Source organism: Eumetopias jubatus, unplaced genomic scaffold, assembly GCF_037043125.1.
Source record: "Eumetopias jubatus isolate StellerSeaLion01/CBP00866 unplaced genomic scaffold, mEumJub1_p1.0 scaffold_7, whole genome shotgun sequence".
Classification (NCBI taxonomy): Eukaryota; Metazoa; Chordata; class Mammalia; order Carnivora; family Otariidae; genus Eumetopias; species Eumetopias jubatus.
In genome coordinates this window covers 24,976,479-25,003,403 of record NW_028274813.1, presented here as the reverse complement: position 1 = coordinate 25,003,403, position 26,925 = coordinate 24,976,479, and the positions used below count along the sequence as shown (strand labels likewise).

The 26,925-nt window shown below is 50.7% G+C and overlaps 2 protein-coding genes across 6 annotated transcripts in view; both read right to left on the bottom strand.

Moving 5' to 3' along the window:
* Positions 1-345: 345 nt before the first annotated feature.
* NGB (neuroglobin) lies at positions 346-5,015 on the bottom strand. Its single transcript, XM_088025157.1, has 5 exons — positions 4,927-5,015; positions 4,726-4,797; positions 3,385-3,496; positions 2,519-2,638; positions 346-1,184 (listed from the first exon to the last, which is right to left on the bottom strand). Exons 1-5 carry the CDS (start codon positions 5,013-5,015, stop codon positions 1,050-1,052), a joined length of 528 nt encoding a protein of 175 aa, XP_087881283.1. The 3' UTR covers positions 346-1,049.
* Positions 5,016-10,577: 5,562 nt separating this feature from the next.
* The window catches only part of POMT2 (protein O-mannosyltransferase 2), a 42,668-nt gene continuing 26,320 nt past the window's right edge, over positions 10,578-26,925 (bottom strand). For 2 of the 5 annotated variants that reach the window (XM_028097600.2, XM_088024496.1), the window contains 12 exons: positions 24,416-24,482; positions 21,749-21,818; positions 19,670-19,748; positions 18,374-18,525; positions 17,836-17,927; positions 16,690-16,766; positions 13,945-14,016; positions 13,590-13,649; positions 13,389-13,494; positions 12,370-12,510; positions 12,103-12,217; positions 10,578-11,310 (listed from right to left, as the gene is read on the bottom strand). In XM_028097600.2, coding sequence (XP_027953401.1) covers positions 11,205-11,310; positions 12,103-12,217; positions 12,370-12,510; positions 13,389-13,494; positions 13,590-13,649; positions 13,945-14,016; positions 16,690-16,766; positions 17,836-17,927; positions 18,374-18,525; positions 19,670-19,748; positions 21,749-21,818; positions 24,416-24,482 — 1,137 coding nt within the window. In that variant the 3' untranslated portion in view covers positions 10,578-11,204. Of the gene's footprint in view, positions 11,311-11,490; positions 11,888-12,102; positions 12,218-12,369; positions 12,511-13,388; positions 13,495-13,589; positions 13,650-13,944; positions 14,017-16,689; positions 16,767-17,835; positions 17,928-18,373; positions 18,526-19,669; positions 19,749-21,748; positions 21,819-24,415; positions 24,483-26,925 lie in introns of those variants that run through there. The other 3 variants (XM_088024494.1, XM_028097611.2, XM_088024495.1) reach the window with 3 other exon arrangements.

Here is a 26,925-nt window from a genome sequence, read left to right as displayed (position 1 = left end):
ACACAGAACAGGTTTATTCCTCATGAGTTTATACAACCACGGCAGGGAGCAGAAGGTAAAAGTGCAGACAGCTCAGGGCGAGGGTGGAGGGCCTCCCCTGCCACACTCTCTTCTCTCCAGCAGCCTATATCCAGGCACACACCAGGTATTGAACGTGGGGAGCTGTGGCCCCACAGTCCACGTGAGCAGCGGCAGAAAGGAGGCTGGGGGGGAGATAAGCCCAGCCCTGCAGGAGGGGTGGTGAAGAACAGCCACCGGAACTCAGGCCTCTCTGGAATGAAATCACCCCCCCTCCCTTGCGCTCCACCCCCCCCCGCGCCCCCCGCCCCCAGCTGGCTAGCCGGTTCCTGCGGAGAGTGCTACTAGTGGTACTAAAGGAGCTCCGAGCAGCAGCCTGAATGGGGGAACAGGAACAGGACACGGCAAAAGAAAAACTACGCTGGCAGGCGCATCTGAGACCCAGATGAGGTCCGCTCTCCCGTCCTTAGCGTCTCCCTTGATTATCTGCTCCCACTACCTGGGATTCCACCCTGAAGGCTACCAAAGTCCCTCCTCTTTACTTGTGAAAGGCAGATGCCCCTGGGAGAGAAAAGCATGGAAAGCAGGCGAAATGGGAAGGTGCCCGAAGCTCTGCCTCCCACTCCCCTGGTTGGCCCGGGCCCACCTGACGAGGGTAGGTGACAAGCACCCATGCTCTCAGAGCTCTCCACCTTCCCAGCGCCATGCCACCTCTGTGGCCACACACTGCCCCTGTCCTAGCAGAGGAGGGATGCCAGAGGGAAGAGAAGGCAGGCAGGGGAGAGGCTACTAGGGGTCGGGGAAATCCAGAATTTCCTTCCTTCCTGAAGGAAAAGCCACCCCCGTCTCACTTGGAGGTGAGGGGGACGGAGACCCAGTCCTGCTCTATCACCTCTCCCGGACAGCCAAGGGGACAAGGACCAAGATGCAGGGAGGCCTAAGGGAGCCTGGGCTACCACAGACACAGAGCAACAGACAGACACAGACCGATGGGGGCCGCCAGCTGGAGGCTGCCGGGCAGGGGCCGCCTCTTACTTGCCATCCCAGCCTCGACTCATGGCCTGTACCACGGCCCCATAGAGTTGGCTCCAGGCGGCCCGCACGGCTGGTGTGAACGCAGGGCCCAGGCACTTCTCCAGCATGTAGAGCAGGGACTCACCCACCGTCTGTAGAGGCAAGTGGCACCTTGTCATTCCTGAAGGCGGGAAGGCATCGCTCCATTCCACAGGTGAGAAAACTCAGGCCCGGACCTTTCTTCTCTCCTGCACAGGGTCCATGCTTCCCGAGCAGGATTCTGCCCCAATCCTTGGGGACCCAACTTTCCCCTTAAATGTGAGGTTTCATAGTGAACGAAGCATTTCACTCTATTCCCAGCCTTGCAATCACCCCATGACTGGGGCCAAGGCCTTGTCTGGGAACCCCAGCTCAGAGCAAGCAAAGTCATTGCCCCCAGGCCTCCGTTTCCTCCTCCCCAAGGCAACACTTACGGTGTTAAGAGCCCAGACTCTGAAACTAGACACACCTGAGTTCACTTGCTGATTCCACCATCTATGAGCTGTGTGGCCTTGAGTAAGTTTTGTGACCTCTCTGAGCCTCAGTGGCTTCATCAGTAAAACAGGGAAAGTAAAAGTTCCAACTCATCGGATTGCTGGGACAAGCAAATGAGATCAACCCAGAAAGCTCTTAGCACAGCATCTGTACACAGTAAGCCTTCAAGAAAAATAATGGCTCTCATTTGTTATTGTCAGAACAAAATATGGTTTACTTATTCCACAAATAATTACCGGACATCCACTAAAGACCAGGCACCGTACAGATGCTCAAGAGAGAGAGGACAAGACTAACTCGGTCCCTTCCCCGGGGCGCTTACCATCTGGCAAGGTGAGTGGACTTGGGTAGACTTGTCACGTCAGCGGCCCCCAGAGAGCCACACCTCGAGGATTCACGCCCCCTGAGTGGGGTCCCTCCTCCCTGAGCCGTCACCAGGAGGGATGCAAGCAGGGGCCGGGGCTCTGCCCTCTGGGGACTCAGCTGCCACTCTGCAGGGTTGCTCAGCGAGGCCCCCGTATAATGAGACACCACAGGGAAAGAGACCCTGAAGGATGAAGGGCTGCCTTGGATGCAGCAGCCCTAGCTGAGCTCCCGGTTGAGTGCCTCCCGCCCCACCATGGGCAACGAAACCACTGCCCACACTGAACGCAGAGAAATGAGAAACCATTTGCTTGGGATGGTTTTACACAACAGCGATAGGAAGCTGAGCAGACTGGCTAATCCCAGAGGCTCTTTAACTTTCCATGGTTCTAAGAGAAGCCACACCAGGGAAGAAAAATCGGAGGCTCAGAGAGGTCAAGGCAGTGCCAGGGGTCACACAACACGGCAGTAAAAGCTGCAGCCCCCCAGCCCTAGTCATCTGAGGGTATAGGAATGGGGAGAAAGAACAGATGGACAGGGAGGACTGGGAGAGTGGTGGCCTAGGGTCAGGAAGCGCCCCTTTACCCACCGAGAAGGAGCTGAGCTTCACACCCACTGCACGGTGCTTCTTGCCCAAGCCAGCAAGGTACTCCTCCAGCGGGGACAGGTCCTCTACATTGGTCACTGCAGTGTCAATCACGAGCATCACCTGCCAAGGCCAAAGTAGCAGTGAACCCGAGAGGCCAGAGCAATCCCACCTGCTCACAACCACAGTCCAGAACTGGGGGGGGGGGTCCCAGCCAGGAGTAAGAGAGGTCAACCAGGACCCTCAGTTTCCCAGGATCAGAAATGCAAGGCCATGGGGCTCAGATGGTGGAGTGTGCGACTCTTGTTCTCAGGGTTATAAGTTCGAGCCCCATGCTGGGCGTAGAGATTACTTTAAAAAATAAAATAAAATCTAAAATAAAAAGAAAAGAAATGCAAGGCAATCTGTGTCTACATACGGTAGGCACTCAACATGTGGCCAAACTGCTAATGTTATACTGGGAAGGCAGCTCCTCTCCTCTGAGGGTCCCAAAGCCCTAAACATGGCAGCGGGACAGTGCTGTCTGCCCGAGACAAGGAGAAACTGAGGCACTGTGAGAGTTATGAGCCTCTAAGGGAACCCCAGCTTGTTTGTCATAGGCAGATGGCACCTGGTGGATCAGGGCCAACAGCACCCTCAGGAGCCTGGGACGGTGCTGAGGGCAAGAGTGGAGCAGGGACCAGCTGGCTGAGGCTCTACCCAGCTCAGCACAGAGGGCAAGGAGCAGACACCTCTGGGGAGGGGGGGTGGGCAGCAGAAGGAGAATGAGAGCAGGCCAGGGCAGAAGTAACTTCCCCTAGCCCCAGCCTCCCATTCTCTGCCAGGAGGGCGTCCTGCTGGATCTCCAGGCCACTTCACCTCTGCCTCACCTTCCTGATGTGGTCCAGGAACTCGGGGGACGACAGGCAGTCCTCTGGGCTGGAGAACTGGCGACAGTTGTACTGGAAGAGCAGCAGCAGGTCGGGCTCCAGGTCAAACAGCCTGCGTCGGGGAGGCCCAGGCGTCAGCCCTGCTGTCCCTGCACGCCCCAGCCAGTCCCGCGAGCCCTGGCGGCCCAGCTGCCGTGCGGTGGGGGTGGGGAGGCAGAGATTCAGCTGGAAGCCAGGACACACCCTCCAGCCTGGCACTGGCCCCTTTCCCGCCGGCTCCGAGGGGCACCCTGAAAAGAGCAATGAGTCCCAAGGCCTCTCATAGGGCCTCGCATAGAGCAGACCCTCCATAAACAGTTCAGAGGGCTGCGACAGGGGTGGGTCCTCAAATAGGAAAGCCCTTCTCTCTCTTTTCTCTTCTCTGTCTCTGTCTCTCTCTCTCCCTTCCACTCTTGGGTCAGAACCTCCTAGTCTCATCGTGTCTGTAGGGACCTGGGCCAGTGATGATAACGGTACTACTAAGAACTCCTTACACTTACTGGACATTGAGTACTTTACATGTGGTTCACTTATGTATCCCTCACAATCCTAAGCAGTAGATATAACTGTTATTCCAGTCTTATTGAGGAGGAAACACAAGCCCAGAGAGTTTAAGTAACCTACCTACGGTCACACAGCTTGGAAGTAGCAGAACCACAGAGGATCACTAAGCCCACAGAGAAAACAGTGGCACAAGCAGAAGCTCCCAGTCCCTCCTGAGAGGGCTCGTTGGGCTTTTGTGCAGTCCGACAAATGTATTCCCCCTTCGTTTGGGGAGGAGGTTTTGCAAAATCCTCCTCAGAAGTTCTGGGCTGGCTTTGGGAGCTGAAGCTCCTGAGAAACCATGGTGACAGAGCACCGCCTCTGGGGATGGCAGAGGGGTTACCTAGAGACCCTCAAGGTAAGCTTGGAGACTGGCCTCCCTTCCCCTTGGGGTCTGCGCACCCCCTCACCCTTCTCCCCAGCGGTGAGACATGGGGGTCTGTCATCCCTTTGCTGGTGGTTGTCTGGTCCTAGCCCGGTCCTTTCCTCGGAAAGGTTTATCCTTCTGTTGGCTTGCTGGTAGTGTGCACCTCCAGGGCCTGGACCGTGCCCTCCCTCCCGGAGCCCCCGGGGGGCACAGCCTCCCCGCACGAGCCCTCGGGGCACCCCCTTCAGGCACCACCCAAGGACTGAACACTCAGGAGCAGAGCCAGGGAGGGGGCGCAGCGCGGGGACCAGCGCCTGCTGGCCAGAGTGTAAGGAGATCCACCTGGGAGGACCCCCGCCCGCCCCCGGGGAATCGCCGCAAGACGCGCCCACCGCTGGGGGAAGGGGGGGAAGCGCAGAAGGGGCTGCGCCACCCGTCGCCGCGCCCGCTCCTCTGGCGCACATCTGGAGGCGCCCGGGCGCCAGGGCAGCGGGCCAACCTTCCCTCCCCTGGCGCCAGCCCAGCCGCCGGGAACCCATTGCGGGCGAGGCACCCCGCCACCCGCACCCCCGGGGCGCTCGGGGAGCCCTCACCTGGCGAACAGCACGGCGCCGTGCTCCAGCGGGCTGCGGCTCACGGCCCGCCAGCTCTGCCGGATCAGCTCGGGCTCCGGGCGCTCCATGCTCGCCCGGAGACGCGCGGGGCGCGAGGCTGGGACCCTCGGGGCGCAGGCACCGTCACCGCACGTGCCGCGCCATCTCCGCGGCGACGCGGGCCACTCTGCACCCCCTACGCCCCCCCGCCCCCTCCCCGCCCCAGGTGGAGGCGTCCCGCGTGTCCGCCCGGCTGGCGCTTCCGGGGACCCCGCTCCGGCCGCTGCGCCCTGCGCCCCGCCGCTCCGACAGCGCCCCGCCCCGCGCCGCCCGGCCCCGGGCGCTTTAAAGCAACCGCGGCCCCCGCCCCCCTCCGTCCGTCAAGGCGCTCATCCCTGGGCAACCGGCTGTGGCCAGGGACGACCTGGTGGCCGGGGAAACGCCTGGGCTTCAGAGCCTCACAGAAATCATCGAGCCTCTCTGGCCTCAGTTTTTCATCCCGAAACCAGTGAGGATTTCGCCACTTTGCTGGTTAGGGCACCAATTGAACTCGATCGCCTTAGGTAGGCTCTGCATGTGCCACCTCTCCGCAAGCTTCCCTCACCTGCTACCTGGAGGCATTAGAGTTTGCCACCCCCTTGGCACAGGTTCTCCTTCCTCCTGCCCCCACGTGGGACCAGGGGATGCGAACACCTGCCTGTGGGACCAGGCTGAGGCTGGAGAGGCCCTCTGCCCTGCTCTGGGTCTGACTGAAGCATCCCCCACTCCCATCCCTGCACATTGGGGGCCACCAGAGGTCTCAGCCTTAGGGACAGGGACAGGACCGCAGCCATTTCCAGCCAGGCCTGGGCGGTTCTTGAGACAGCATCTTAACAATCTGTGAGCTACAGTTCTGGCCCTGGCTCTCCTTGGCCGGGGCCAGGTCTAGGGTGCAGCAGCTGTGACCACTGCAATACCTGGCCATCAAGGGAGTTAAGTTTCAGCATTCTATTCCACGATTTTCAATAGACTTCTAAAATTTTTAAATAGAAGTACTATTTTGTTCTTTAAGTTGAAATTCAGGTAGTAGAGTCGCATTCAGGGTATGAAGTTGACCACCTGTCAGGCCTAAGCCTATTTCTCTCTCTCTCTCACTTTTTTTAAGGGGGTGGGAGAGGGGCAGAGGAAGAGAAGCCGACTCCCCGCTAAGCAAGGAGCCCCACACCCGGCTAGAGCCCAGAACCCTGAGATCATGACCTGAGCCAAAAATCAAGTTGGAGGCTTAACCTACTGAGCCACCCAGGTACCCCAAAGCCTTTCTCTTTCAAGCATGAAAGTTCCTCCGGCCCCAGCTCAGTGCTAGTGCCCCAGGCTTTGGAGAGCCAAACCTTCATTTATCCTTCATTATTTCCAGTGTCTGAGCCTAGCTCCTCTCAGCCTCCCTACTTCTCTCTTTCAGTGTCCTCAGTAAAAGGGTCGGGTAGTGGGGTCTTTAGGGGCCTTTCAGCCCACCTCCTTTGGTTCCATGGATACAAGACGGTATTCGGGCCAGTGGTCACGAACAGGCTGAGGTTCCATGCCCAGGAGTTTGGAGTACACCCTATTCCTTTCTTCCCCATCTCCCCACACATCTCTGGGGTCTCTGGGCTGAGCAGGAGAGTAAGGGTAAGGCAGCCTGCCTTGTGTCCAAAAGAGTCCAAGATCCCCAAGTAAGAGCACGAAGGGCCTGGGGGCAAAAGGGAGAGGAAAGCTTAGGTTACTCGGGGGACTAGACTTCTCACTCGGTATCCATGGCCCTGCAGCCAGGTCAGCAGGTCACAGGGTGAAGGCCACTTGGGTCTCTGGTGACTTTCACCTTTCAGTGCCCAGATGCCCTGTGTAGGCCACCTGGCTTATCTAAGGCTTCCCACCCCACCCAGTGTGCACTTCATGGCAAGAGTCTACACTGGGGACCTTCTTGCTTCCTTCTCCTTTGGACAAGGTCTGGGTCTGATACGTTAATGGCAGTTAATGGCTTTAGCTGGTAAGTGGTGGAGTCAGCACTCACTTGGTCTCAAGCCAGGAGGAGAAGGCTGAGTGTGCTGTAATCTCTACTTCCCTGGAAAAAAGGCCTGAGAACCTGGCTGGGCCGATGCAGGGCCAGCAGGGAGGGAGGGTGTTCCAACCAGGAGACGGAAGGTCTGAGTCCGTATTTGAGGGCTGAAGAAGTCACAGGATCTCCCCTCCTTGCCTGGCATCTGCCTAGGACTTGGGCAGCAGGTTCTAGTGGAGGAGAGTTGAGTGCTGTTCTAGAGCCTGTGGTGTCACTGAGGTGGAGCTGTCGACAATAATGGAGCCAGCATCCACTGAGCACTCCTGTCCCGACTCTTTACAAGGATCTTTACATCATTCACTCTTCATCCTCACAAGACCTCTATCAAGTAGGTACCATTTGTCGTAATCTGGTTACACTGTTGAGGAAACAGAAGCCCAGGGGTTTGGTCACGCACCCCAGATCACATAGTTGTAAGCGGTGGGGCCAGGATTTGCCCTCAAGTCTGACTCCAGCCCATTCTCTAGGCCTCTGTGCTCCACGGCCTCCTTCACTTTGATGGACTGTGACCAAGAGCTATGTCCATAGTTGAGACCAAGCCAAGGTCACTGGGTCTAGGTCAGTGGTGTCCTGGAGCTGGCTCTTCGGTGGCTTGAGAGAGCCAGCTGGGCACATCTTTCCAAATTCTTATGTAGTGACATCAGGACAGTAGCCCGAAATAGGCCATAGTGGGAGTATTTACACCGCAGAAATTGGCAAGTGCTATCAGGGCTTGTTTTCCTCCCCGAAGACCACTGGGCTGGGTGCAGCAGCAGATGCCAGCCCCCGGATGAGCTGTGGATGCATTAAGCAGCACGTACAAAAGAACATGCTAAATCTGCACACCTCTGAGCTACGTCCAGGCCTTCTCCCAAGGGATCCAGGGTTGTCAGGTTGTTCTGGGAAGGTGCTTCTAGCCCCAGGACCAAGCTGGAGCAGCAGAAAAGCCCAACTCGGTGCCCAGTCCTGGCCCTGCTGTGGACTAATCACAGGAGTTTAGGCAAATAACTTAATCCCTCATGGGTAGAATGGAGACAAACCAGCACTGACTTCACTGTGCCCTCATGAGGATTAGGTGTTACAGAGGTGTTGGCGCTTGGTAAGCTGTGCCAGTCAAGAAGTGTTTGGTCCTTTTCTAACTTGCCTAGATTCGTCATTTTCCATCCCCTGCAGATCTGCATAAGCCCCTCCCCACCCCCTCCAGCCACTCTGGTCCCAAGGAGGGGCAGGCCGCCCGCACTTCACAGAGCAGTGCTACTCCTCTTCCCCCCTGCTTACCGCCGACACACATCCGCTCTCACGTCCAAGGACCGTTAACATCACTCCTGATACCGCAAGACCCCTGCCAGGATGGGGCCTCTGGTGAGCACAATGGAAGCTGCTACAAGGCTGGGCCACACAGCTGCCTCAGGGGTGGACAACTGTTACTCTCTCACACTCCTTGCCCTACTGTGTGGCGGGTTACAAGAGGAAAAAAGGTCCAGCTTCCTACTTATTTTGGAATAAGTTAAAATAAATGAAAAGAACAACAAACATTACTCAAGTAAGCTTGTAAGTGGGAGGGCCCAAATGCCCCCTGGGGTAACAAGGCTCACGAGCCCAGCCAGGGCCCCTCCTCAAATTAGAATGGCCTCAGACACTGAGACACAGCGGAATGGTTCTTGCACTCAAAACATCCCTGTCTTCTTTCTGGGAACCCGAAGGAAAGTCAGATTCAATTAAGGACAAGAAGAACACCATGGCATTCAAAATAAGAGTTATTTATTACAAAAGTAAATGGCCTCTGATTATCTGTGGAAACTTTTTTTTATATATATAAAATTGTGGCCCAAATAGCTGGCTGGAGGTTGGGCTAACAAACATCTTCTTCCTCCACCAGCAAGTTTGTGGGGCGTGTCACATTTCCGCCAATTCCTGGGCACCGGAGCCCACATTCAGAGCCCCACCTTGATCGCCCCTCTCCCCAGTGTCTTCCACTGACTAAACCTGAGCACTGAAAGCTGCATCAACCCATATGGCCTTGTCCTCAGAGAAGTGTCTACCAGTCTGGGCTAAGAGGAAGAGGAGAGAGTGAGCCAACAATTCTTCTCTCATCCTTGGAATGCAGTATAAGAGACAGAGGAACCCTTTGTCCCCAGTGTGGCCAAATTAGGAGGGAGCCATGGGCGGGAAGCTGGCTGGGCTTTCTCCTTCCTCACCCTCACTCAGAGTGGCTGCCTCTCTGCTCCTTGGGAGTTCCTCCCTTCCAACAAGTCCCTAGTAGGAAATAAGAAGGTGCAAGGGGACATCAGTCACCTCCCAGTTGTTACGGGACCATGGTTCTTGGCTGAGGGGCAAGCACAGACTCCTCATTCTCCCTCCAGAAGAACCCACCCAGATGGCTACCCCCAACCAGCTTAGAAGAAACCAACTCCACCTCCGGGGAGGGCAGACAGTGGTGCAGTAGGAGGGGTGAGCAGAGGTTCTCCATCCCTGCTCATTCCCTTCCAGAAATGCAATTAAGCCCACAGCCCAGACTCAGCACACAAGCAGCACTTCCTGCCAGGGGAAGTCAAAAGGGGTGGCAGCCCTGGGAGAGGGAGGTCATCACACCCCAGATCTAATTAACAAACCTGCCTTGCTTTTGACATTGCTGCATTTCCTCTATTAACATTAATGATGGCTGGTCTGAACGGCTAAGGATGGCCAGAAGCTTCCCTCCCCACTGCCCAGTAGGTAGCACAGCCTGTCCCTGGGCCCAATTTCCAGTCTCCGTGGCAACCGCCTCCCGAAGATGCTCCAAAGAGCTCTGACCCTGTCAGAAGTGGTGGGGGCTACAGAGGAGGGAAGATGAAGTGTGGCAGAGCCTCATCATTAAACCTGGAAGCATCACAGTCCTCTGAGACAAAATACTCTGTCATGCACTGGCAGGAGGGAGGTGGCCTGAAGAGCGGGTCCGGGGTTTGTTCGGTTCTGACCCAAGGGTTTTCTTAATCTCTTCCATTTGGGGAGGAAGTGAAAGGAACAGCTCTGAGCTTCTTGCTTGGGCTTTAAAGTGGTAGAGAGTAGAAGCTTTGCTGCATTTCTAAGTGCTCTGGGTCTTTGGGAGAAAGAGATCAGTGGAACAGTGACACAGAGAAAGGGAAATGAAATGCATCCAGGGCAGCAGGGAAGACTAGAGAAGTAAAGTGGAGAACACCTCATGAGTGACAGGAACATCAACCCAGACGGGCTGGACCAGCCCACGGGGACCCCAGCCCAGCACCACAGATCCCTGCCCTGCTGCCCACCAGCCTTGGCTGCTAAGGGGCCCCAAAGGTTCCCCCTACCATGGGGAGAATGCATCTGCCCCACCTCATAGCCAGGTTGGATGCAGACGGAAAAGGACAGACAGCAAGAAACCACCTCTGGCATGCAGGGCCTGGGAACACAGAGCAGCCAAGGATAGGATGCTATTCCTCCCACCAGTCATCATGTGGTGTTCTCAGCAAGGAACCAAGGGCTGGTGAGTGCTCGGCTGCCTCACTCCAGAGCCCAGTCCTCTGTGCACACTGCAGGGAGTGCAGCCACCTGCTGCCCCAGAGACTTCCTAGCAGCTGCGCACCCCCCCCCCCCCGCCACCACCACCACCACACCAGGAAGCAGCTGGGAGGCTCTCCAACTCAGGGGCGCTCAGCTCTATTTGTGGGGAGAAGGCCAGCACAGCTTTGATGGCCCCATCTGCTCAGCCCTTGGTGATATCCCAAAGTGGGGCCAGTGAGCTCAGCCTTCTTGGAGGTCAGAGAATTTTTGATGGCTCTTGCTTTCAAGCCAAATCCAGTGTGAAAGAAATACCAGAAAATACTACTATAGCCCTGGACTATTTCTTACGGTTTATGAGACTCAGCTGTCCACAGTCACGGTCTATATTCAACAGGTGTATGGACAAATGAACCCTCCCACTCCCACACACTCACGCACACTCTCTCACACACTCATCCTTCCTTATGTTGCACACTTGGGGAAACGGGCCTGAGAGATGTCCTCTTGCTGAGCCATTCCCAGAGGTGGGATCTCTGCAGAGAGCGCTGCAGCTCTCCCTAGTGTTGGGCTAAATTCCAGGTATGCTCCCAGAGCTTGGTCCTGGCAGGCAGCAGAATTCCTTGGGCTCCTCAGGCAGCTTTGCCCACAGCTGGGAGGGTCCAGGGACTGGCTGCACAGCTGGCTGTCCCCAGAAAGTTCCTGGATTCAGGCTGGAGTAGCAGTAGCCTCAAAAGTCCCATGATTCAAGCCACCTTAGTCCTGCCATGGGACTTCGTGGGTCCTGGGCTAGGGGACCGACCATCCCATAAGCCAGAGGGTGGAAGAGGTAGAAGCTATGAGAGAGAATCCAGAGGGAGTTGGTCAGCACCCAGCGCCTTGGCAGGGGCAAGGAGCCCCATGGATCTTTGAAGTTTAGCAGCCCCTACTGGAGCTTATCAGCTCTTCTCCACCTACAAGACCCACTCCTCGTCACAATGTCTGCGTTCACCATGTGGGCACACTGTAGTCTGAGAGCTTAGCAGATGCCGGTTTAATGAGAAAGAAGGAAAGGGCTCCTCCCAGGAGTCCCGGGAGAGAGACCAGTCCTGGGGTCTGGCCGTGGCTGTTTGGCTCATAGTATTTGTTAAAATGTGCCTGTGCCCTCAGATCACAGGCCCACCATTTCCTATTCACACTTTAGTGCTGCCTCCCTGGCCCCTAAAGGCCAGTGACTCTCAATAGGGGATCTGTGAGACTGGCAAGGGGCGGGGGGTTGGTGAGGCTTGCCAAACACCACCCTCCTTCCAGTTATTCTGAGCCACACCCCACACCCTCTCCCTCACCCCACCCCCCTCCAGGGCGGTCCGGTGAGGGGGCCAAGGTGACTAAAGAGAAGCAGCCGGTGTGCTGGGGTGATACAAAAGCTGGGACCTAGTGGCAAAAAAAAAAAAGAATGCACAGTTAGCCCCAGGTTTCTCCTATCTGGCTCCACATTGGGGTCACCTGGGGAGCTCGGAAAACTGGCTCAATTGAATCGGAGCCTCCGGGATGGGGCCCAGGCATGCTTTAAAAGCACCCCAGGGGATTCTAAGATGCATCAAAGGCAGAGGCAGGGACCAGCAATGCAAGGGGTAGGGGCTACTCACCTGTAGGCAGTTCCCAGGAGCAGGCTCAGGAGTCCCACCGCATATATGCCCCTGGCCAGGGAAGAGGAGGCCAGACTCCAGGCACAGAGCCGCAGGAGAGTATCCCACAGAATCCCTAGGAGAAAGAAGAAAGACAGACCTAGTCTGTCAGAGGATGACTTTCCGGGATGCAGCAGAGAGGAGCTACCCAGGTCAGGAAGCAGTGAGATTCCCCCTCGGTGCTAATCCCCCGCCCTTCTCACCCAAGTCCAGGTAGGCGGTGCTGACCTGTCAACATGCTGGAGAAGAGCATGGCTGGGAAGTAGTGGTGGAAGTAGAGGATCCGGCCCATCAGGAAGAATGGGAAGTAATGGAGCATCCAGCCAAGCAGGAGCTGACCGCCTCCTTGCAGCAGGACCTGGGACAGCCCTGGGCCCCAAGCAGCACAGCTTGGTCAGCAGCCAGGGAGGGGGCAGAGACCTCTGGCTCTCGTCCAGCTCTGCCACTTCCTTGCTGGGTGACTAGACTAAGCCACGTGCCCTTACTGGGCCTGCCTCCCTCATCTGGAGGCCACTAAGCAAGGGGCTAAGCAGGCCTCCGGCAGCTGGACGAGATGAGCAGCTGGCCCTCGAGAGCCTTGCTCACCGCCTGTTTGGAGAGGCCTCAGCACCCACGCAGCAGGAGGCAGCCCAGCCTCTAAAGAAACCAAGATGCGGCACGCCCCCAGACAGCTGCCCCCACCCCATGGCCATCTCCCATATCTTTGCTGCCGCCCAGATCTTTGCAGTGGCAGACAGGGCAGAGGTGAAGTCAGAGATGAGGATGGAGGGGAGAGAGGGGGTCTAGGGCCATGGCTGTTCACAAGGGAGCTGCACAGGGAAAAAAGAGCCTGCAGGACCATCTCAGGGGCTGTGGTCCCTACCCCGCTAGAGGACAGGGCCATGGAACAGAGAGCGACAGAGAAGAAAAGGTGGGCAGTTCTATACAGAGCATAGAGGTTCAAGTGAGGGCTCTAAAGTCAGACCACTTGGGTCTGAAGCTCAGCTCTACACTTACTAATATATTTCCTGGGATAAGTCTCTTCTCTTTGTGCCTTTGCTTCCTAAGCCATAAAATGGGGCTAAGAACGTTCTACTCTACAGGGCTGCTGGGAGCATGGAGTGTTTAACACAGTACTGGGCATTTGGTGACTGAGCTTTAAAAAGCAAAGGAGAAGGGAAAGAGTGGGGTGAAGGCAGAATGGCCCATCAGCAGTGCAGGCTCCGGCCAGCTGCTAGGTCAGGGGAGGAAGAGCCCAAGGGACCGACCTTCAACCTCTGCAGGCAGGCATGCCCCTCTCTGCATGGCTACAGCAATGATGCTCCCCAAGAGGAGGTAGAGGGCAATGCTCAACAGATTCAGCCACCAAACCACCTGCATGGGAAGGAGAATGGGCGGGTTAGAGGAGAGCCACAGGCCCCCAAGGATCCAGGCTGAGGGCCCACACAGGGAATGTGCTAGGCACTCACCGGGTTGCCAAGCAGATACACGCGGAAGTCTGTGTCATTGATCCCTGAGAAGCGCAGGCCCTGCGGGGCAGAGGACACCCTGCTGATCCAGGGCCCAGTACATCCCAGCCACATGTGCTCCGGCAGGGAGGAAGACCAGTTACCTTCCACAGACAGGGAGCCTGGGCAGGAGGCCGATTCTACATGAGCTCTCTGGGAAGGCCGGGTCAGAATCAGGACAGAAAACAGAGCCCTGTCTCTGGCCACCTCATGTCAGGTAAGGCCTTGCCCAGTCACCCCACCCCACCCTCACCAAGTCTCAGTGGTCTCTTCTTTGGCTCCATTTCCTGGGAGCAGTTCTAGCCTTGAGCCCTACCTGATAGTTGATAGGCCAGTGCCAGGGTTTGGATGTGAACTCATTGTCCTTGGGTTTGAGTCCATTGTTTCCCTGCAGGAAGATGACAAAAAAGAAGCTAGTCAAGGCAGAGATCTAGAGAGCTGACAGAAATGTGAGGAATGGGCATCTCTGACAGATAGCCAACTGTCAAGAGAAACCTCCCCCGTCTCCCTCCGTTGCGGGGAAGAATCTGGTGCTTGTTCTCAGTCACGGTCCACCTGCTTATGACTGCCTTACTTCTACCAACACACAAGCTTCCATTGCCACCAGAGACAGTCCATTCAGACCCACTATGCTTGAGAGAAAAAAGGACTTGTTTCCTGTGAGGACAAAACATCCATCCATCTTCCAGACCAAGTAGGAGGTGTCAAGAGGGCTAGTGGGAGATACAAAATCAGGCTGGCTATCCTTGTTCCCTCTGGAGGCCAATTTCAAACACAAAACCAAAACCAAATACTCTGATGAGTTCCTGAACTTGGAAAAAGTGACTGTAGTCTAATGTTTCTCAACTTTTTTTTTTTTCATTCTTGCCCCTCCTGGGACTTTTTAGACATTTTTTTCCTAAATGCCTCCCATCACATTTTAATACCACAGCTGTACTGTAAATGTGTTTACATATTGGTTGACTACCTACGTTAAAAAGCTAAGGGTTTTTTGCCCTCCAAGAATACATTTTATCCACTGGGAGTGATATTAGCCCTGTTCAGAGTGCACACTTTAGCCTGAAGGACCCAGACTCAGCCCCTTTAATCCAGCAGCCAAGACTGTCCAACACCCTGTCTCTACACGCCAAAATCAGGGCTTTTCAAAAACAAAGAAAAGATCAGGACCCCGGATACTAAGCACCAGGACTGATGTCAGCCTCATTATCAGAACAAATTGAGAAGGCACTTCCCGAGAAGAGGAGTGAGGTGTTATGAGTTAGGTCAGGATCTCTCCACTGAAGGGCCTCCGAATGAAGAATGAATCATCCTGGGCCCCAGAGGAGCTGCTAAGAGAAACTGATTCCTCCAAACCACTGCAGTTCAGTCCCAGACTCGGGGACTCCAGCCAGAGCTATAACCAACCAGGGGCATCCTATTCACTTTGTTAATCTCAGAAATACAGCTCCTTTACTAATCCAAGAAATGGAAGGAAGAAAAAGTCTGTAACCATTACAGGCCTATGCATTTATACATCGTTCTCTATGCTTAAAATCTAGAGTGGGCTCATTCCCTCTGACCTCAGCAGGCAAGGCAGCCTTCTCTGTACAGGACTCAGACCCTCCACTCAGTGGGCAGAAAAGCCCTCTCCCATGCAGTTTCTGTCATCTGGACTATTTTGACCACTCTTCCCACCCTGACTCTATTTCGACTGAATAAGAACGTTCCCTGATGCCCTTTTATTCTTTGGCTCTACCTCTTAGATAATGAAAGAAGAAATGAGACTATTTAGACTTAGTCTTAAAATTCTACCCAGACATAGAATGATATTTTGACTGACAGGCACGTATTCAAAAGAGCTATGTCATCAGACCACAGTGACAGCTACAAGCAGGGAGTTGGAGAAGAAGTGACCCGGAGATCACTTAATGTCAAGTCATCAACTCCCAATGTGCAGAAATGACAAAATTTGAATTTTTTGATCTAATCTGGTGAAATAAGTCAACTATATTTACTGAGTACTGCTTACATAATCACTTCCAGGAAAGTCCACTTGACAACGGCTCAGCAGGGGACAAATAACAGGCACTACACCTCTCTGCACCCCTGTGGGTGGAGTGATCATCACATACCTGGCTGAAGATACAGTGATTCCTAAACACCTTTCCTGCAGGACACTGGCTTTCCATAAACCAGAGGAAAGGCGTCCCCCCTACACATCAACACTGCAGCAGGCTTTTTCTACAGCACAGGGGAGAAGTTAAGCTAGTGGGTAGAACTTTCTCAATTTAAAGATCTCCTCTCTCAATTGTTCTTACACCACTGAGGTTAGAACTGCTGTCAGATACTAATGATGGGGAATACCAACAATGAGTCTTACAAAACCTGCAAAAGACTCAACCACGCCCCTAAACAGTACCCGTGTCTGGGAACATGCATGGGCTCATGGTGGAAATTTTATGCTGCAGATAAACAACATGCTCAGATCAGCTATTCATCCTAATTCATTCTAATTTCATATGATGGAATGAGCAATTACTGTCTCAAGGTCTTCAACCAAGAACACTGTAATTTTCAGGGGCTCTGCCATTTGAACGGATTTGAGAATCACTTAGAAGCAGAAGAGTGTGGCGGTAGCCAGCACTGACTCTGAGAGCCTGCCAGCCCGGCTTTGAAGCCTGGAGCCACCTCTTCCATTTTGTTCTGTGACCCTGGGCAAGTTCTTTAACCTCTCTGTGCCTCGATTCCCTCATCTGTAAAGTGGGGACAATAATCCCCGCAGGACTGTGATAACTACAGAATAAGTTAGTGCAGCACCATGCACAGAGTGGCGCCTGGCACGTAAGAGCTACGTAAGTGCGCACTGGGGTCTGTTGTCCTCACCATCATCATCATCATCACCGTCATCATTCTGCGATAAGGGAAATGCCTTCGAATACCAAGTAAACCAGAAGCGAAGACCCTTCCAACATTCTCCACCAGGGGACAGTGGATCTATACTATAGCTACTGATCTGTGATGCAAGTTTGTGGACGGCCAAGAGCTCACAGAGAGACCTTCCAATGAGAGGGGGCCACAGTACCCGGATCATCACCATGTGGGACTCCAGCAAGATCTCAGGAAAAGTGGGCTGCAGCACGTCCAGGCTGATGTTTGGCACTAGACAAAGAAAGGACAGAGAAGAAAACCTTGATCACATGCACATTCTCACAGCCGTCCATGGTACCAACACCGCGCCTGGAATCTGAGTGTAGCTTTCCTGACGCGCTGGCTAACGAGTAGGTTAGAGTGTTGAGGAGACAGAAGAAAGCTTGGCCCAATTCTTGATCACCCCTTCAGGTTGTGCAAAGCCCTCATGAGGCGTTTGGAGAAATACAAAGGCAACAGGCGATGGGGCCTGTCCCCAGTGTTGCCACCGCTCTCGGCACCATCACCCTTCGTTATGGTACAGGCTCGAATGCTAGGCCAGTCTGTGAGGACAGGGACCAAGTCCACCTCATTCACCCCAGGGGCCCCCAGGCTTCCCACTGTACTCACTAAAGAGTTGTTTAATTAGTTAATTAATTAGCTGGTTGGCTAAATTAGGTAGTAAGAAGAATGAAATGGGAAACACAGAGAGGGGAAATGAAGCAGAAGCTTAAAAGGGGTGGTTGAGGAGGACAAATGATGGATCCAAAGACGACTGAGTTGAAGATGACACTGATGTAGAAACATCAAATTGGAGCCTGGGAGTACAGATATGGGGGCTCAGATCCAGGGCCGTGGCCACCGCTTTCTATCAAAGTATTGGCTGGCTGTGGGGAGGGGCAGAGCTCTACACAGGGGCATAAAGGGAAAGCACCAGCCTGCTCTAAGCCTTGAGGGTGGGAGGTACACATGGTGCAGGAGACAGAAAAGCCCAGAAGGAGACCAGACAGGTGGACCCACATTACAGGCAGCAAGGAGAAGCGTTAGCTCCAGCAAGAAGCAAAGAAAATGGGACGAGGAAACTAGCTCTGGCCCATTGCAAGGTCACTGGTCACTTTAGGGAGAGTTTAAGGAGGATGGGAAGTTGACATGGTTGGGAAGAAAAAGGAGCTACCTGTCGAGATAACTCGTATGAAGAGACTAGGTTCAAAAAAGGCAGGAAATGACAACAAGGAGATACAGTGGCAGCAGAATCTATGAAGATTGATTCTTCTAAGATAAGAGTTACTTATAAATGTTTCCAGGAAGTAATCTCACTCACATTTGGGATTGATATGGTCCTCCACATTCCAGATAGAGTTGAGGGTTTCCTTTAGGTATGGGGTGCAAGTAACTTCCAACTGTTCCCAGCCCCTGTGAAAAGCAGTCACAGAGGTCTCTCAGAAGACGTGAAACTCACCAGAGTGTTGCGCTGTTGAATCTTTAAATTTATAGAACCCTGCTCTTTTCAACCCAGTGGCCATGCTTTTTTCAACCTCACTCTTTCATATCCCATGACTATCCTAGGAGGAGTCCAGCATAGAGTATTCCACTTCAGAAAGGCCCAGAGCATTTACAAGGTCCAAAACAGATGAACAACTATTCTGTTCAACTCTCAGAACACATAAAATACCAAAAGAACTCTGGAGTTCTGTGCTCTGTAACACACGTGATGCCTTTTCTCCTTCCATCTACCACCAAAATAAGAAAACACAAGGTGAACATTGACAACTGGGAAACAGAAACTTCTGGTATACTCCTTGTAGTGTGAAAGGAGAAGCATAAGCCTCAATTGGGATATCAAAACCCCAGAGACTCACCACTTGGGCAAGACCTTTCCCGAGGAGCCCAGGACACAACCTGTGACCAGATGGATGAGGCGAATGCGACTTCTTAGCACTTTGATCCGGTTTCCAAATTTTCTGTTTACAACCTCAATCCGCCAGAAATCATTTGAGTCTCCTGTCCCATTCTGGCATGTAAATCAAGGAAAAAATACAAAGAAAGTAAGATGACTTTAGAGAAGACGTGTCAGGAAAGGGAGATGGCCACCCTTCCGATGCCACCATGTTACAAAGGTCAAAGACAAAACAGGCCTCAGTGGATGAGGTGGGAAGGGGAACGAGGGGGCCAGAGAAATACCCCAAGTGATGGACATTCCCCCAGCGCTCGCTACCACAACTAAGAAAAAGTGGTGTAACTCCTGCAGCCTGCAGTCCAATTCTTCACTTCACAGAACTAGAGTTTAAATTCTAAACATATGTCTTTGCTCTTAAACCAAACTCAAGACATCAACCTGAACCAACAGAAATAGATTTGGGCCATTTGTACCCATTACTTGGCCATCTGGACACTCACTCATCTAAGCCAGAAAGATTTGGCCTGCAGATTATATTTTGGAAATTAAGATACTTGGGTCTAATTCTCCTCAGGAGATGCACACAAGAAAAAGACAAGCAATGGCTCTAGTACTGTGGGATGAGCAAACAGAAGGAGGGTTGGGAAGTCCACCTTAAGGAACCCAAGATCTGTACTGATGCACCAAAGCCCCTGCAAGGGAACATAAGATAGTCCTAAGTCTAGCTGCCCTCTGTAGTTGTTTTGTTTCCAAATCACTCCCCAAGCCATAAGTACCCATAGAGCTGCTGCTTCTATTAACTGCATCACCCACACTACTAAAAAATCCAAAAGCAATGTGGTTAACATCCCCCTGCAGAACAGGGAAGTAATCCTTAAAAATAAAGCCAATGAGGATTTGGGATCTGGCAAAGAATAAACGTATATATTCACCTAGGATCATATTGTGGGTCCATGGCTTCTATGTCCAATGTGATTTAAAAAGGGACCCAAATAGTATTCATATGTGACATTTATTGTCAGAACATAAAAATGGCACGGTTATTATGGGAGAAGAGAGAATGGAGACAAACAGACTCACAGGTTGCTTTTCCCACAGCAAGCCTAGCCAAAAAGTTCCCAGTGTTAATAGAGTCCCTGTGTAGCCCGTCATCCTTAGGAACATTACAGAATTCCAGGGAAGATGTGTTCTGTCACATGGCCCTGAACCAGGCCCCACAATTTTTTACAGCCTGCTCACACTCCAGTTGCTCACTTACTATGCCATAGCCAGTGACCTGATAGTGCTTCCGGGTCAGGGGGGCCTCATGATAGTGACTGTGCAGGTTCCGAGAAGTCCTAGAAGTTAAGCGAGAGAAACGCCATTATCCTGAAGAAAAGAGACATGAAACGTCTCCTCTTTTACTAAGGATATTCAGAGTCATCTGTTAGTGCAAAAAAAAATTAGAATCTGAACTATGGAATCCAACATATCAGGAACGTCTTGCCTATTTACTCACAAGAAACATCCAGAGAATCAGAGAATTGTCCAAACCAGCAGGGACAGATGGTAGGAGTCCGGGACTCCATGCCAAGAAAGGGGTTAACTTCAGCAGTGGGGGGATGACTTACCACATTTGGTGGCTTTGAAGCACTTAGCTTGCCTGACTCATGAGGCAGCTTTGGGGAGAAGAAATTAAAATTTGTAATCTACGCACGCCTGAGCCAGTAAGCTTCCTCCCTCCCATTTACTCTTCCTGCCCTCATCACCAGTTTTATAATGTGGGAATCTGTGGGGGAAGGGAGGGATTAATTTGGCTTTTATTTACTTTGTGCCTTTTATAATAATTCTTATTTTTATCCACAAGAAGAAATAAGTGTTCTTTTTTTTTTAAGATTTTTTTATTCATTTATTTGAGAGAGAGAGAATGAGAGATAAAGAGCACAAGAGGGAAGAAGGTCAGAGGGAGAAGCAGACTCCCTGCCAAGCAGGGAGCCCGATGCGGGACTCGATCCCAGGACTCCAGGATCATGACCTGAGCCGAAGGCAGTCGCTTAACCAACTGAGCCACCCAGGCGCCCAGAAATAAGTGTTCTTTATAAAAATTCTAGAAATTTCCAAAAATAAAACTTAACAATAAATAATAAATAACTTTTAATTTGTCAATAAAACAAAATGAAATTTATTAAATAAGTAGTAAATAATAAAAATTAAAAAGTATCCATGATTATACTAGGAAAAAAACACTGCTTATAGCTTTTCTATCTCTCTCTCTCTCTCTCTATATATATATATAATCCCTGATTTTTAAAAAACTCCATACCTGATGATTCCACTATACCAAATCTTTGCAGAGCTGCTTCTGCTATCATTCCTGTTCACTCTTGCACATGGTGCCCTATTTCCTTGTGTGCTTAGTTATTTTTTACTATGTACTATTCACTGTCACTGAAAAACTATTTATGGGAATGGATGGCAATCTCTTTCCCAAAAAAGGATTTACATCTGCTTTTAGCCAGGCACTTAGGAAATATTACCAGTCTAGGATTATGTTCATTTAAATTCATGGCCTAAAGATTTTGAGACCATCCAGATGAAATTAATTTGGGTCACAAATCCATGTGAGGATCAATTGGTAGTTACAACTTTTCAGGAACCAGAAATAGCCCCCTCCTCATCCCCACTCCCCCTTCTCAAGCCCTTTGGGGTTTCAAGTTTGGGGGAAGGATCACTTAATAAATTTACCACTTTGGATGAGCCTAGAGCTTTGAATTTACAACTCTTTCTCTCAAGGGGCAGTCAAAACCAAAGACTGAAACTCAAGATTGTGGGATCAAGGCAGAAGTGGCTGCAGCATCCCACTTATTTCTCTGGAATCCCCCCCCCGCCGCCCCATTTTACTTAGATTTTTGGCCTGGTAACTCACTACTGCCTTGTCAGCTCTTTGATGCTTTAAGATGTTTTCATATTATTCCAACATTTGTAGTCATTTTCAGTGAGAACATTGCTTAAATAAACCAGCTTGCCATAATCTCAGAAAGAGACTTCTATATCTTCCTAAAGGCAGCCACTTGAGAAGAAGCGTTGGGTAACTCAAAGATTTTTTTTCCTCTGGAAAAAGGGGAAATTGAACAGTACCTTCAAAGTTCAAAGCTCCCCAAAGCCAAAACAGGCAAACAAAAGTGGCTTGCTTATTTCACAAGACTTCATAAAATGGCTTTCCCATTCTAGCACAGCAGTCTTGCTCCATTTACTAGAGCCGCATCCAAATCTGAGTTCTGTTTATTTCCAGTTTAGAAGAACTCCTTACCTTTGGTGCCCACACCACTCACTTATCCCAGACAGCAAATTTACTTACTCTTTGTGTTCTAGCCGAATGATGTCTCCATGTCTTACAAACTCTACTGGGAATGAAGGGTCCAGGGGATCTGCCAAGAAGAAACAAGCATTGATATCTGAAATCATTCACTCATTAGGCTGGTATGAATTGAGGGCCTACAGGTAAAGAGTTACAGTATAATACGGTAGGTGCTAGAGGTACAGAGCGCTGGGAGGACAAAGAGAAAGGGCCCCTCACTGTCTCAAGGAAGGCTGTCTCAGAGATATGCTTGAAAAGACCCTTTAAGGAGGGGAGAATTTTGTCAGGTCAACAAGTGGGGCCAGATGTATGAAAGAACAAAACACATTTGACCGATAGCAAATGGTTTCATATGAGAGGGTAGGGTGTGGTGGGGAGGGGAACGGGAAAGACTGTGGGAATAGATGAGGGTATGAACAAGTAGGGCCACACTGTGCATGCCAGGCTAGGAAATGTGGTCTTTATCTGACAGGCCCTGAAGCCTCCACAGAAGGATTTTTAAGCTGGGAAGTCAAATAATAAGATTTTTCTTTCAGTAGTAAAAACATAGTCTTCCAAAAACTAATTCCATGTAAATGACCATATGCGCTCTCCTCAGAGTCCAGTGTTAAACCCTGCAAGTTTTGTCAGTCATTATCTTGTCTCTGGCAACAAACTTGCTAAGTGTGAGGCGAAGAAAATGATGAAGTGACAAAAGAAAGGGACCACATCGTCTAGAAACCAAGTCAGATCAGATCTAGCAAGGCAATGACAATGGAAAAGGAGCTGGCAGTAATCACCAACACAAAAAGATCCTTGCAAATTTCTTCCCAGTGAGACACTAACGCTCAAGGTCAGGAAAGAGAAATGTGCCAGAACAAATCACTAGTTTTTAAGAGAATTAGAGAACTCAAGTGTAGACATGCCCATTCCTATGTGGACCTTAAGGTCTCCGAAAAAGATTAATCAGCAAAGGTGACAAATCAAGTAAGTCGATGGGAGGGAAGTTTCATTTTACATGGATGTGACGGGGAGGGGCGTTTTTAGCCATCAAGAACACAAAGACCTAAATAAATAAAATCACAAATGAGAGAGGAGAAGTAACAACCAACACCACAGAAATACAATCAATCATAAGAGAATATTATGAAAAACTATATGCCAACAAATTGGACAACCTAGAAGAAATGAATAAATTCCTAGAAACATACAAACAAAGACCTTGGTCTGTATGGCTCCCACTTCCCGAAGTGTTTATAGCTCTCCGCCTTCACACAGAGCCTTAGTTCCTTGGGTGAAATGCAACCACCTTAAGCTAGAAGCCACATCGAATAACAGATCAGAGATGTTCAAAGATTTGGTCCATGCCCACATAGCCTGAGAAGTAAAGCAGTGTTAGGGCGCCTGGGTGGCTCAGTCGGTTTAGCGTCTGCCTTCGGCTCAGGTCATGATCCCAGGGTCCTGGGATCCAGTCCTGCATCGGGCTCCCTGCTCAGCAGGGAGACTGCTTCTCCCTCTGCCTGCTCTGCCTGCCGCTCCCCCTGCTTGTGCTCTCTGACAAATAAATAAAATCATTAAAAAAAATTTTTTTTTAATTAAAAAGAAAAGGAAGTAAAGCAGTCTTGCCTCGTAACCCCTCATTGTGATAGGTCACTTATGTTTGTCCTGTTGGATGAAAACAATCAATACCGGTATTATAAAGGTGTTGAAACAGACTCTGACAAATGGAGTCCTAACGTATATTATTGAGGCAAAGACAGTCATTGTGTACACCACATTTCTAGTCTCAAGACCGCAACAATAAGAGGTGGGGAAAGGAACAAAGAAGGTGAATTTAGGTGAACAGCCACCCACTGCCACACAAAAGCTCAGGAGCAGCTGACTCAAGAAATGCGGAGAGCCAGGTGGGGTTTACTGAGGAGTCATAGAGAATGCCTGTGACATAGGGCAATCAGCAGGGGCTCAGAGGTGAGCAGAAGATACCCTCTGTTCTCTTCTCAGCTAGAACAGAAGGCACAGCCTGCAGGTAGCCAGCTCCCTGACCAAAGAAAGATCTGGATATAGCCCATGTCATAAAGCCCCGAGAGCCCATCAAGTGTGCTTCAGAGCAGCTTTGCCCAGGCCAGTCAGGGGGGCTGGCCAGCAGCTACTGAGTGAGGGCCCAAGCACCAGGCTAGACAAGCCCAGCTACAGGCTCTGAGATCTACAACTGACTTGTCTAGTCCAGGGATGACCAGTGGGCAGCAATACTCTATCATTGTCAAGCAAGACAACTTGAGCTGCACCATATGCTGGGGTCTGAAAGGCTTAGTGTGCTCTCATTAGAAATGAGAGTAGTCACCGTGTGCCCCCAGTTGGGGCTACTCAACCAGCCCGTGGCAGCATGTCCAGGTAACCAGTCTGAATTAAGTCTGAGCCCTGGCCGGGCCCTCTGGCTTCAACATGATAGCTATTAAGAGTGAGATCTTATCTGTCTTGCTCACTGCTTACCTCCTATGTTGACAACAGTGCTTGGAACATAGTAGGTGCTCAATAAATAGCTGTCGAAAGAATAACTGAGACCAGTAAAGGTATTGCCAAACCATGCTCAGGAATCCCCATCTCTGTACCATTTGAAGGCATGAGAAATGTTAAAAATGGCTCAGAGTAAGCAATAATGCAAGAAACATTAGTTCCCTACCACATTACCTGCGTTTGTGTTATGTTTCTTGATAATCCACAGGTTGTTGTAGTCCTTGTGCAGATAGGTGGTGACCTGGGTCGGGGAGGAGTTGGAAGGGAGAATACAATCAATATCAGCACAGCCACAGGACAATCAATAGCAAACCAACATTGCTTAAGCCTCTTTCAGAATCCTCAGCCACCAACCCGAGGGGCCATGCTGCCTAGGGGGGTACAGAAGTAGCACTGGTGAGATTCTCTCCTGCCATCTGCATTTAGAGGTTTCTCCCACAAGAGCCTTTTTGATTGGTCTCATTATATCTTTCTGCATCTTTTTTTTTTTAAGATTTTATTTATTTATTTGACAGAGAGAGACACATCGAAAGAGGGAACACAAGCAGGAGGAGTGGGAGAGGGAGAAGCAGGCTTCCCGCCCAGCAGGGAGCCCAATGCGGGGCTCGATCCCAGGACCCTGGGATCATGACCTGAGCTGAAGGCAGATGCTTTACGAATGAGCCACCCAGGCGCCTCTCTTTCTGCATCTTATCTTTAAAGTTTTAGCCTCTTAGAGAAGGAACCATGATACCTTGCGTTAACATAGTCTCCAGCACACAAAGAGGATTTAGTGCATTTTTAAAAATTTTTATTTATTGGGGCGGCTGGGTGGCTTAGTCATTTAAGCGGCTGCCTTCGGCTCAGGTCGTGATCCCAGGGTCCTGGGATCGAGCCCCACACTGGGCTCCCTGCTCAGCGGGAAGCCTGCTTCTCCCTCTCCCACTCCCCCTGCTTGTGTTCCCTCTCACTCTCTCTCTCTCTGTCAAATGAATAAATAAAATCTTAAAAAAATTTTTTTTAATTAATTAATTTATTTAAGAGAGAGACAGAGAGTGCAAGCTGGGGGAGGGGAACAGGGAGAAGGAGAGAGAGGATGAATCCCAAGTAGGCTTTATGCCCAGTTGTAGAGCCTGATGTGGGGCTTGATCTCAGAACCCTGAGATCATGACCTGAGCCAAAATCAAGAATCAGACTCTTAACCAACTGAGCCACACTGGCGTCCCGATTTAGTGCATTTTACAAAGTAATTAAGACCATGCCTCAAATTTTCTAAATGAAAAATTCATGCCTTATTCTCTAGAATGTGGCCAAATGAAAGTAAATAGCTCCATAAATATCTCGTCCTAGAAGCTTGAGGTTTTAGCCCATAGCCATTTCATAGACACTGATTTTTATTTTTTATTTTTTTTAAAGATTTTTATTTATTTATTCATGAGAGACAAAGAGAGAGAGAGAGGCAGAGGGAGAAGCAAGCTCCCAAGGAGCAGGGAGCCCGATGCGGGACTCGATCCCAGGTCATGACCTGAGCCGAAGGCAGACGCTTAACCATCTGAGCCACCCAGGCGCCCTAGACACTGATTTTTAAAAAATTAAATGTGTGTGTGTGTATGCATGTGAACATGCATGTCATGCTGTGATGAATCTAATAGCAAAAATTTAGAAACAGAATAAATGTTCAATAATAAAGGAAGAGCCCACATGATGATATGTCCACAGGACAGAATATTACCACAGCCACAGAAAATGTTTCTCAGCATTTTTTACTAGCACAGGAAAAGGCTTATAAAATGCTGATGCTGAAAATGGCTGCCATTTACCACCAGGTACCGTTCTAAGCACTGGGCAAGTCTCCTCTCTCTGCTGTAGGTACTACGGTTATCCCCACCTTACTTACAAGGAAACTAAGGTTGAGTAATTTGCTCCAAGTCACCACAGCCTATCAGTGGAGAGACAGGATTCAAACCAAGGCAGCTAACTCCAATGCTCCCAGAATAGAGACTATACACATACAATTATGCCAATTATATAAACAAGAACACAAATACCCGGAAACAACAGAAATATATACAAAGTGAGTTTTTATGACTCCAATTGGACAAAACATGACTGATTTATTTGCAGAGATTTGGAGTCAATGTTTAGGGAAAAAATTATGTATGTATTATGGCTGCTTTGTTTCAGTGGCTTTTATTTTCTCAGAAAAAAGTCAGGAATGATGGTGTTAAGAATATACAAGAAACTGGAACACCTGGGTGGCTCAGTCGGTTAAGTGTCAAACTCTTGATCTCAGCTCAGGTCTCAATCTCAAGGTCATGAGTTCAAGCCCCACACTGGAGCTCAGCTCCAAGCCTGGTGTGGAGCCTACGTTAAAAAAAAAAAAAAAAAAGAAGAATATAATAGAAACTAAAACATTTTGGCAGCCATAGAGAAATTAAGTTCATACTCCTAAACAAGGTATACAGAGTCCACTGGCTTAGATTTGCTTAAGGATCTTAAGATTTTGTGGTACTCGTGTGTGTGTACTCTGTGCATTTTTTAAACAAGACTTACTAGAAAAATTACTTCTTTATTATGAGTACAGTCCATGGCCTCTTTTTCCCATAGAAACATTTGTGTTTACAATGGATTTTTTTTTACAACACAAGGTCTCCTAGAAACACCGGTATCCTCTAACAATAAAATGTCGTACACCGAACTATGTG